We start from the raw sequence: 12,754 nt of genomic DNA on the forward strand, positions 1-12,754 counted from the left end.
ATGTCCTAATGAAATCTTTCACCATGTTCGTCACTGACAGTGCCAAAATTTGCAGGGAAGAAGTCTAAATGGGAATGCAGAAAATGAATCTTTAGTGGTTTTGTATGCTTGAAGCATGTTGTTAACCAGCTGCACATAACTTGGTGCTCTGTAGTTGCCAAGAAATCTTTTAACAATATCCTTGACTGCCTTCCATGCAATTTTCTCTAGTTCCACTAGAAGTTCTTCAAATTGCCTGTTATTGATGACCTGTTTGATTTGTGGACCAACAAAAATGCCTTCCTTAATCTTAGCATCAATTATATTCACTTGAATTATGAATTGAAATAACAAATATTGGTGATGTCAAAAATGTAGTGCATGACAGGGAAATTTCATGGTGATTTTCATGATCAGCAGCCCCAAGTTCATAAGATATGCACAAAAGAATTCAGGAAGCAAAATCTTTGTCCCGTGTACTTAATTTAAAGAATGCAGTACATCTCTACTACTTATCATTCAGTTAAAAATATGCCATAAGTCAGCTCTTTCAAACACAAATTTGTATACCCAAGCAATTCTGTCAGTAGCTGCAAAACTAGTTGTGATTATACTCTTCAGCAAAATCAGTACACCTGTTTTAGCTCTTAATGTTTTTCAGTTTGTGATCGTGGTTGTGGACAGTATGGACAGAGAGAGGATAGCTATAACCAGAGACGAACTCTACAAAATGTTGGCACACGAGGTAAGCATTTTTTATTTTATGGTAAAATTTCTGTTGTCTCTTTCCATTATCCCAGCCTTCACATTGAATGATTGCCCCTTCCAACATTTAAATGTGATACCATCATCAGATGCCTTTTTCCTCCTCTTTCAACATCGTGCAGGAATTTGTTCCCTCAGCAGATATAATTTTTTTTGTTTCTTTCCTCCTTACTGTCCAGAATCCCAAACATTCTGAATGGAAAGCTGCATCTTGGATTCTGTTTTAAGTTTAGTATACTATTATCATTCTTTATCCTGTGATGAGACCAAATGTGCAGAAATCCTCCATTGAACTGTTTAAAGCTATCTCTGATTATATGTCATTTTATTCTCCTTCTCACCTCTTACTCAAGTTCCCCAGCATGTTCTAATTCAGGAAAATATCTCTTCCATCAAATCCTTAATCTGTCCTGTTTTTCATCCTATTACCAAATGTCCTTTTTCTCTCCTGGCTGATGACTTTACTGTCCATGTTAAAACTTGGGTTCTTTCATACTATTCCCAGTTCTGATGAAAGGTTATAGCAGTGATCATTCTCAGTTTTGAATGATTATGATCCTAGTGCCCAATAAAACCTTATGGAACAGGCATCTGGGTCAAAAAAACTCGAAATTTTGAACTATTTTAATGTGGGATAATCATTTGTAATTGGTTTATTATTGTCACATATACTGAGCTTATTCGCTAGAATTCAGAAGAATGAAGGGGGGATCTCATTGAAACCTATCGAATGTTGAAAGGCCTCGACAGAATGGATGTGAAAAGGATGTTTCATGGGGGAGTCAAAGACCAGCCTCAGAATAGAGGAATGTCCATTTAGAACGGAGATGAGAAGGAATTTCTTTAGCCAAGACTGGTGAATCTGTGGAATTCGTTGTCACAGGCAGCCATGGAAGCCAAGTAATTAAGTATATTTAAGACAGAGGTTGAACTGGTCCTTGATTAGTCAAGGCATGAAGGGATATGGGGAGAAGGCTGGAGAGGGAAGTAGATCAGCTATGATGAAATGGCTGATTGTTATGCTTTAATGAGACACCATGAAGAACGGACAGAGGCCATGGACGAAAGGCAGGTTTCGACGATGTGCTGAGTTGTGTCCATAACTATGTGTAGTTTCTTGCTCTCGTGCAGAGCAGTTTCCATAATAAGTCGTAATCATCCAAGTACGTATTGATAAAAATTGGTGTCAACAGGGATATGTCAGATTTCTTTAGCCTCTTGAGAAATTTGAAGCCTTGGTGAACTTCATTGGATGTGCAATCACATGGTTGGACAAGGACAGTTCTCAAATTGGAGCTTGAAACTTTCAACCCTTTCAACTTCAGTACTGAAACTGAAGAAAGGACCATGTGTGCCAGCCCCTTCCGGTAGTCAGTGACTATTTAGAGGATATTGGTGGAAAGATTGTTGTCGTGCCACCATATTACTCAGCTCTCTATTGCCTTACTATACTCCGACTCATCGTTATTTGCGATATGGCCCACATCTGTAAATTTGTAGATGGAGTTGGAACAGAATCTGGCCACAGTCATAAGTGTATGGGGGGCGGGGGGTATGAGTAGAGGGCTGAGGACACAGTCTTACTGGGTGCCGGAGTTGAGAATAATCGTGGCAGGGGTGTTGATGTTTTTCTTTACTGATTGTGGTGTATTGGTCAGGAATTTGAAAATCTAGTTGCAGTGGGAGGTGTTGTCTTCCAGGTTTTGGAGCTTGGTGATGAGCTTTCTTGAAATTATAATGTGTAAGTAAGGTAGAGCTGTAGTCAATAAACAATAGTCTAATGTAGGTTCTTATTTTTTTGTTTTTTTTTTCTTTTTTTATTTTTAAATTTTCTAAATTTTATTCATTACTAACCAAACGAACAAAAAAAAACACAACACATCCATAAAAACCACAACTGTAGCAAAATCAAATTAAATATTGAGCAGCAAAAGAGAGAAAAATATAAAGGCAAAAGTAAACATACACAACAGAGTTGCACCGCATCAAAAAACCTTAGTCCTCACTCCATAAGAAAGCCAATACAGGGCTCCATATCCTTTCAAAGATGTCCCCTCTGTCCTCAATACATAGTCTCAGTCTCTCCAAATGTAAAGTATTTTGCCATGTCTCTCAGCCACAGATCGTACGTAGGCACAGAGTCCATTTTCCACATTTGCGGGATTAACTTCTTAGCAATCACCATTCTACATCCCATTCCCATTCTGATATGTCTATCCACAGCCTCCTCTACTGTAAAGATGAAGCCACACTCAGGTGGGAGGAAAAACACCTTATATTCCGTCTGGGTAGCCTCCAACCTGATGGCATGAACATTGACTTCTCTAACTTCCGCTAATGCCCCACCTCTCCCTCGTACCCCATCCGTTATTTATTTATATACACACATTCTTTCTCTCTCTCTCTCTCTCCTTTTTCTCCCTCTGTCCCTCTGACTATACCCCTTGCCCATCCTCTGGGTTTTTTTTCCCCCCTCCCCCTTTTCCTTCTCCCTGGGCCTCCTGTCCCATGATCCTCTCATATCCCTTTTGCCAATCACCTGTCCAGCTCTTGGCTCCATCCCTCCCCCTCCTGTCTTCTCCTATCATTTTGGATCTCCCCCTCCCCCTCCCACTTGCAAATCTCTTACTAGCTCTTCCTTCAGTTAGTCCTGACGAAGGGTCTCGGCCCAAAACGTTGACTGTACCTCTTCCTAGAGATGCTGCCTGGCCTGCTGCGTTCACCAGCAACTTTGATGTGTGTTGCTTGAATTTCCAGCATCTGCAGATTTCCTCGTGTTTACCATTCCAAACAGCTGCTTTTTCATACGTATTGGCCGAAGTTAGGGAGCTTGTTGCTCCAAAGATAGCTGTGAGTGGATCTGTTTCCCACCGTTTCCCAAAAGCCTCAGAGAAACAGTGAAAAATACTTTTCCAGTATGCATAAAGCTTACAACATGACCAGAATGAATGTGACAAGTTACTGTTCACAGATTTACATCTATTACAAACTGGCGAAACATCAGGGTAGAAACTGTGCAACTTTTCTTTGGAATAATGGAGTCTATGTAGTGTTTTAAACTGTATCAGACTGTGTTTGACATTGTCCGACCAATCATGTATACTCTTTAAACACTCATCCCAGACCTCCTCTGTCAGTTCTATACCCAATTCATCCGCCCATGCCTGTTTAAGACCTACAGTATTCATCCGAGCTCCATTATGTAGGATCTGATAAAAATAGAGCGAATGCGTTGTAAGAAGACTTCCTTACCAGCTCTCCTTATAGCCCCACTGCAGTTAATAAGTCACATTTTAGTAACAGCTTCATGGTCAGCAGCACTATAAGAATTTGGAAGCAGATTCAACAACACATTAAGGCCCCAAAAACCTATGTTGACACTCCGATCTGTGACAATCATTCCTTTTTGCCTGGCCTGAATGATACTGTTTTTTCCACCTGGAAACAGAGAGGCATCTGTAGTATAGGTGATCTATATATTAATGGAAACTTTGCCTCATTAGCCCAGTTACAAGCAGTTTACAATATCCCTGCGTCTAGTTTTTTTAGACATTTACAAATTTGAGATTATGTTAGGAAATATATACCTAACTTTGAGGTTTTAGACAAATATGAGTTCCTGGAGGCAATAAATAAATTTCATCCTGTTACTCGTAGTGCAGTATCCTATTTTTATCAGATCCTACATAATGGAGCTCGGGTGAATAATGTAGGTTCTTAACCGTCCAGATGCCCCAAAAATGAGTGTAGAGCCAGTGTGATGGTGTCTTCCCATGGACCTGTTTTGGCAGTAGGCAAGTTGCAGTGGGTCAAAGTTGTCTGGTAGGTTACAACTAATGTGTGCTGTGACCAGCTTTTCAGAGCAATTGGTGTTAGATGTCACAGCCACTGGTTGTTGTTAATGTCCTTGATTGACATAAGTAAGTCATTAATTGCTCCACATAATTTGCAGAAGGAAAGTTTTACCAATGTAATTGACCCTAGGTTCACAATAGGCTCATCTGATTATTTTTGATCTGTCAGCCTGATTTTATTCAGTTGATTTGAAAGTCAAAAATCTTAAGTGCCTGGAGCTCTTTACCCTACTTTATCAAAGCAATGGCCTGTTTTTGATGGAGTTTATTTTTGTTTATCTGCAAAGCTGAAACGCTATTTGGTATCAGCTTGACTGAATCGATAGAACTCATCTCAATCAATAAACTATGGTTTTAGGCACCTGAAATAGCCCAAGGATAGTGGAAGTGCTGCATTTTCAGTAAGTCAGTCCTTGGATTGTTATTTGTGGAATGTGAACATTACTGCAAGGCCGGCATTAATTTCTCATCTCTCATTCTCCTTGAAATAAGTTGTTTATTGGGACATTCCAGGGGGCGGATAAAATGCCAACTACATCACGAGGGCTATGGGATCACAGGCAAGCCAATTAGTCAAGGATGAGCAGGATGCAGGGTCTCAGACTGAAATGCTGACTGATTATTCATTTCCATAGATGCTGCCTGACCTGCCAAGTTCCTTCATTATTTTGTGTGTGTTGCCAAGGAATATATTTTTCATGGGCAATGTCAATGAAGCCAATGTTTGTATTAACAATCCAACAGTTTTACATCACTGTTACTAGTATTTATTTAACCATTTGAAATTAAATTCTGCAAATTTTGGTGAAGTTGAATCTTCTGAATCCGCCAATGGTCGGCCAATTGGATACCAGTCCATTAACTTCACCATGATGCTATGGAACCTGTAGAAGTAGTGCACTTTTAATTCAACTTCCTATTTTGAGAATACAAAATTATACACATTACTTCAGTTTTGGTGTTGTTTATGGACATTCATATTGAACTTCAACTTTCATTGTGTAACTATCTTTGTAAGTCAGTGAATTTCAGAGTGCAATGATGTTTCTATTCATGGTGTTAAAGGGTTTTGTAAAAATGAGCCGTTCTGCTTCAGGTGTTAGGTCACTTATCTCAAAAGGTGAATTTGGTGTGAAATTCCTATTCTTGCCCTTTGATAAACTTCGTAGGCATATATCTTGAGGTCCATTCCCTGGGCAGTTAATCTGTATCATGATGGTGTGATTGTATACTGTTTTAAAAAATACAGAAATTTCAGTATATGCAGATAGTTGGAATTTGTTAAACATAGTTTTGAAATTTGAGCTCCTCCAGCCTTTGAAGATACTTTTGAATAGATTGTACAGGCCATTTTGTCCCTATTATTTGTTGTTGAAATGAACTACACCTGATTTTAGTACATGTGTTTTGTTACCTTACCCAACTTGAATATTTCCAATCCTTTAAAGTTCAAAGTAATTTTTATTATCAAAGTACATAGAAAATACCATATACAACCCTGAGATTCACCTTCTTGTGACATACTCAATAAATTCATAGAATAATAACTATAATAGAATCAAAGAAAGACCGCACAATTGGGGCATTCAACCAGAGTGCAGAAGACAAACTGCCAATACAAAAAGAAGAAACAATAATAATAAATAAATAAGCAATAATTATCGAGAACATGAGAGTCCATTGGTTGCGAGAAGAGTCCAGTGATGGGCCAGTGAAGATGAGTGAAGTTAGTTCAAGAATCTGATGGTTGAGGGGTAATAACTGTCCCTGAACCTGGTGATTTACTTTTGTAAAGTTAAGACTTCTGCACATTTGAACAGATGTTGCATGACAAATATTAAAATATTATGCTTTCACATTAAATGAAATTGTGCTCTCATTGGATTTCCATATTAGTGCATTTTCTGTGAAATTGATTTTTCTCTGCCAAAATTATTTGACAATCCCTTGAATTTGTTCATCACCATTTATGAAAAAATAAACTTTTAAAATCCAATCTATATGAAGTACTCCATTTTCTCAGGGAAATGACATTGTCTTGTATTCTGAAATTCAGGACCTAAAGAGAGCTGGACTGTTGATCTTTGCAAACAAACAAGACATCAAAGAATGCATGACAGTAGCTGAAATCTCTCAGTACCTTAAGTTGACCTCAATTAAAGATCATCAGTGGCATATCCAAGCTTGTTGTGCCTTGACAGGCGAAGGGTAAGTGTTTAGTATTTTATCCATTAATTGCTTTTGGTTGAGTAACTAAGAAAACAAATTGTGCAGTCATGGATTTTTATTTTTAATGATCTCTGGCTATTCTGAAGTAACTTGTTTTTTTTTACTTTTTGAGCTTGTAACAGTGGATAGTCTTATCACAGTACATTTTTCTGACCTTAACCCTTCAAACACTCTGGGGTAGAACAAAACACCCTTTCATTTGCCCCAATGGCATAATTTAGCCCTTTATTTAGAAAAGTAAGACTTTTCAGCGCTGAGAATGGGTCTAAGGCTAAATAAAAATTGGCTTAACTCTGTAATTGCAGTATTAATTTCAGCTGGGAAAAGGATTATTATAACAAAATTCAAGTTCTAGAAACCTAAAGTAAAACACTGACCAGCTGAATATTACCAGCAATAGATAGAAAGACAGAATTAATGTGCCAGGCTGATGACCTTTTATTAGAACCTTCATTGACATTATTTCATTAATATTGCGGGACTTAATTCCAACTCCAAATCCCGAGGAAGAGCTGAATGGAAACATGGCGATGCATAACTGAACATTTCTTAGTCTTTTTTTTAAGGGTTGCATATTGCCTTCAGGATTTCTGATGAAATGGAACAGATTTGTAAAACACATCACATCCTACCGCACATGGTTGCATATCCTCCCTTTTGGAGACTGAGCTCCAGGTTATTGTTGATTCATTCAATGAATCAGAGTTTTCACCTTGTAATGTAACTTCTGCAAAATAAACTGTACCTACTCAAAATGCTGTCCCTTGACAAAACAGTAAATCAAGCTCCAAGGGAAACATGTACTGATTTCTAAATCTTTGGAGCAACTTAGTGAAGGCAGATGTTTAGGGAGATAAAATTTCCTGTGCTTATACATGTATAGGAACTGTTGCTACAGAAAGTCTAACTTAGTGGTTCTTTTTAATCAGTGATATTGAAAAATTGCAAAGGAAGGATATTTTCTGAAAAAAACACCACATTTAATGAAGCAATGGTTGGAATTTTACAACATTTGCAAACAGGAAAGCTGTTGCCAGTTTTGAAAGTAAAAATAGTAACAGATCTAAAATTATTCAGCTTCCTGTAGTATGATTGATAAATTTTAATATGTCGAGAGCTGTCTGTTGTTAATCTGTAAAATTTTATATCTTGTTGCTGTTTTTTTTTCTTCAGTACTCTCTTTTTGATGAATTGATGTCAGCTCTGGAATATTTCATTCCAAAACTGAACCATGCATGCAGTAATTGTTCTGTCTCTCTCTACAGGTTATGTCAAGGATTAGAATGGATGACATCACGACTTAAGGTCAGATGACCTCCACAGATCAGGATGCATGGACCATTAAAATCTGAACTGTATAAATCTTCCAGCAGTAACAGCTCCTTACTTGCTGGATTTATTGGTATTTATTTTTAAGACTGAATAAAGTTTACTACTTTCGCATTTGCTACAAGTACATGTTTGGAAAGACTTTCCTTAAGGATCAAGATTGAGTTGAAGACTGACTTCGGTTGATCATTTGTAGCTTTTCTTTTAAAGATGGCTGTGATTAATTGACTTTTTTTTCCTTTGGAACCAGCACATTTTGCTCAGGGTAGAGTTTTATAGTATTTGGTAAGTATTCGAAAGGGGAGAAAAGTGATTTGTATTCCAGCATTATCAACTTAATTGCTCTTCACTTCCTTTTTATTTAATTAAATAAGCTATAATCTCAATGGAACAGTGTTAGACTACTTACATCTGAAAACACCATGTTCTGACTGAGCTACCAGTTGCTGTTAAAGTCTGGTTACGGTTGAGATCACTGTGCTGAGGAAACCCAAACATTATAGCCATTTTTCATTGTTTTTAGAATAAACAGCGATCTGTATGTTTTATATAAGATTGCCTAATCTGCAAAATTTGCTTTTGAGTACATTGCATGCACAATGTAGATTGGTACTAAAATTCACTAAAAGTATAATCAACACTCTATTGGGAAGCAGGTTGAAAAATATTTGTTTTAAATCATATGCCAGGTTTTCTACTTAAGCACTAACATCTCCACACAAATTCTTTCTTAAGTAAAAATAATTATGGATGAATTGGAAAGATGTTTCAATACAATTGTAGGGTGTCTTTATTATGAATATTAACATTTAGCACAATGAGACTGGTTGTTTCAGCAGCATCTGAAAAACATTGCCAATTTTCCAATCTAATTCTCGTATTCTACCATCAGAAAATATTTGTGTTTTTTGGACTTGGAATTAAAGCTCTTCCTTTTCATTCTGATGGAGTTTGAAATTATTTTGCCGGTTTGGGCTGGTTGAAGAAATAATTTATACAGTTAAATAACTTACACTGTTTAAGTATGGTTTCAACATGGCATTGTTTGAACTGTAACAAATGATCTAAACAACATTAATTTGGAAACTCACTTGAGTTCTAATTTTAATTATCTTTATTATGGTCATTTACATTTTGTCACATCAGACTAACATGAAACAATTGTGTGTGATATATATTAAAGTTCTCTTCCTTTAGAGACTGATTTGTGGATGATGTGATCCAGCGCAAAAACATATTTAAGATTATGAATTATATTAAAGACTATCATTTGAAATTACTTGTTCCAATGGATGTATTTTTAGATAGGTAGGGCCAAAGTGAAAAGAAATTTCAAACCATTCAACCCAGAATGTTGAAATTCCTGAGAACACTGTGATGCCTTCTTGAGCGGGGTAAATTTCATTTCAAATGTATATAATTCTGTGCAGTGGTTGACCACACTCAAACAAATGGATGTGTACTTCTTTCTGTGAGCGGCCCCAAGGAAGCTGATTATGTAATTGGCATTGTTTTGGGGGAGAAAGTACAATGTGTGCAAACATTCATGTATAGCACAAGAACAATTTGAAAATGCAAGAAGCACCAAATGCATTTTGATATCAATGGCTGTACTAAAGATTTATTTATCTTCACCATATGGTCAATGCATATTTCATGAAATGATAATGCTCTAGACTGGTAAATTGACAATGTGAAGTGACCAGTTTTCCTTTCCTTCCTGTAAATTACCTAATTATGATTTTTAGCATATCTCTTCTAGTTCAAGTTTGCGCAGGATGAAACTTTTTAATTTTTGCAACAATACATATTATGAAATAAATTTATGTATATTGTGAATTTGTGTGAAAGCAATTCTATGAATAACTTGAATTTCATGCACCCAATGTGTCACTTTGTTTTATGACAAAAAATTAGTATTAAAATTATTTTTGATTAAAAAGAACTCAGTTGCTGGAAATCTGAAAAACAAAAAAGCTGGAAACCCTCAATATCTTGTGAAAAGAGAAATGGAATTGTTATTTCAGGCCCATGATCTGAATCATTATTAATGATTCACTTTCCATAAATGCTGTTTATTGAGCTCTTAAAGCATTTTCTGTGAATGTACTTGTTTTGCATGAAGAACATCCTTTGCATATTTTTATATATACATTTTAAGTAATTTAGTTTTAACAATTGCAGTTTCTGTTTTTGATGTGGATAGTACAGCATTCATTTTTCAACCTATTTTTCTCTCTGGCCATTAAGGGCAACTTTAATTCTTTGCACATCAAACTGGGAGGGTTAGAAGATTCTTTATCATTGAACCATTGACAACAGTCCAACAGCTTTCATGCTCGTGCATCTTATGGTGAACTACAGTTGCACAACTGTGTAAATCAGAAAGTTTATTTGCATTTAGGTTCTTTGAAGTAGTACTTGTTTAATTGTGGAGCAAAGAAAGCAGAGATGTTTTGGAATATCTGATGAATATTTTGTCTTTTAAGGATAAATGTATAAATAAGGCATCCATTAGTCTTGCGAGACCATGGATCTGTGCCTGGAAAGTCTTCACTCTCCAGGGCGCAGGCTTGGGCAAGGTTGTATGAAAGACTGGCAGTTGCCCATGCTGCAAGTCCCCCTCTCCACGACACTGATGTTGTCCAAGGGAAGGGCAATAGGACCCATACAGCTTGGCACCAGTGTCATTGCAGAGCACTGTGTGATTAAGTGCCTTGCTCAAGGACACAACATGCTGCCTTGGCTGGGGCTCGAACTCCTGACCTTCAGATCGCTAGTCGAACACCTTAACCACTTGCCATGTACGCACACCTTTAAGGATACCATATGTAATTTCTGACTGGAGTCTTGCAATTCTGTTGTCAAAGCAAAAAAAAAAGTGACTTCAGAATTAATATTCAAAAATCTTCAAGGAACTTAATGGATTTTTTAAAGGGTACCCTGTTTATTTCAATAACCTTTTGATTATTTTCTGTAAAAGGTCTCTGATGTTTCAGTCTGTATTGTTATAGCCAATTCCCCTTTTATATAACAGTTTCTAAGAATTCTTCAACTTTGACTCCTAACACCTAGCATTGAAAGGATTATGAGCGCTTTGTTGTTCAAAGATGTTCACCGGGAGAGAGTTCTAATGGTTCAGGTTTGGAGGACAACTATTTCAGCTCTTCAGAAATCAATCCCAGTTTGCATTAATGGCCACAACAGTTACCTTCTGCAAGCTTGTTGTTATAAATTTTAATGCAATAATTGTAGATTAATCAGCAAAGCAGTGGCCCTTATCTATGGCAAATGTAGATTTTAGCTGGATTTAGACCAGTGAAACTTTCTGTAGATTTAAGTTAACTCATAATATTTTGGTTCAAGTTTTGGTAGCTTCAGTGTTTTATTTCGGCTTCAGCTTGAACGAATAATTGCTATGCAGAGCTCGGAACATAACATCATAAAAATTTCCGGTAAATCATCAATTAGCTTACATCATTATGACTTAAATGGAATGAGTTTTAAACCCTACGTACGACAGACACTCACTATGCATGCATGTTTAACACGGGAGATCAAAGATGAGTCTTTAATAATATTTAAATTTTAGTTGTATTTAAACTTGTTTATAGCTGTTTACTTTACCCTTTGAGGTTTTCTTTCTTTGAGGATGACCAAGTTTTGTGAAGCTTTTTTTTAACAGTTACTAGGTACATGGGTTGATCAAACGCTAACTCTACGAATGAAGTAAGAAGTTAACATTGTCACTCTAAAGTCGTGTTGCATCTTGTTAGCCCAAGGACCTTTAGATTCACAGGAGGTTGAAATTTTCTTTAGTTCTCCTGAACATTTTTCAGGAGTTTTAGAGGAAATCTATGGTCCATGTTCAAAGGCTCCACTGCCAGCCTAGATAAGTATGTCACTACTGTCATGAGCTTTATCAGCAAGTGTATTGTAGACTATGTACTAAAGAGGCCACTCTGTATGTTCCCAAGCTGGAACTCATGGAAAAAACAGGAGCTCCACTCCTTGCTGAAATCTAGGTATCTAGCATTCAAATCAGGTGACCCTGACCTTTACAACAATCATAAAGTTATCAGGTATGCCAAGAGACAATACTAGTCCAAAACAGAGCCCCAGACCAGTTGTCAGTTGTAGGTAAGGCCTACATGCTGTAACAAGCAACAATATGAAGTTGGGCAGAATCGCTGCTAATAGCATATTCCTTCCCGATGGGCTTAACGATTCTATGTTTGGTTTGAACAGAAGGGGATTTGTGTGTCACCGCCCACTCCCACATCCTCCATTGCACCTGAACAGAGCAAAACCATTGCAGATGTTGGATCAGTCTTCTGGAGAGTGAACCCATGAAAAGCAACTGGCCTGAATGCTGTTCCTGGCTGTGTCATTAGATCCTGTGCAGATCAGCTGGTAAGGCTATTTGCAGATATTTTTAACCTGTCCCTGCTTCAATCTAAGGTTCCCACCTGCTTTCAGAAGACCACAAGGGTGCCTTAATTATTGCTCAGTGGCTCTGATATCAACTGCCGTAGAGGCTTGTCATGGTACACTTCAACCCACTAAAATTTGCCTACCATGGAAACATCCATGGTGGG

At 37.2% G+C, this 12,754-nt stretch overlaps 1 protein-coding gene across 1 annotated transcript in view; it reads left to right on the forward strand.

Annotated features, from left to right (window-relative positions):
• arl5a (ADP-ribosylation factor-like 5A) overlaps positions 1 to 9,995 on the forward strand; it is a 46,952-nt gene extending 36,957 nt beyond the window's left edge. Inside the window, exons 4-6 of the mRNA XM_063047532.1 lie at positions 641 to 724; positions 6,655 to 6,806; positions 8,093 to 9,995. Of these exons, the coding sequence (XP_062903602.1) occupies positions 641 to 724; positions 6,655 to 6,806; positions 8,093 to 8,141 (285 nt within the window). The 3' untranslated portion in view covers positions 8,142 to 9,995. The remainder of the gene's footprint in view (positions 1 to 640; positions 725 to 6,654; positions 6,807 to 8,092) is intronic.
• The last annotated feature ends 2,759 nt before the right edge of the window (positions 9,996 to 12,754 follow it).

Source organism: Mobula hypostoma, chromosome 5 (assembly GCF_963921235.1).
Source record: "Mobula hypostoma chromosome 5, sMobHyp1.1, whole genome shotgun sequence".
Lineage (NCBI taxonomy): Eukaryota > Metazoa > Chordata > Chondrichthyes > Myliobatiformes > Myliobatidae > Mobula > Mobula hypostoma.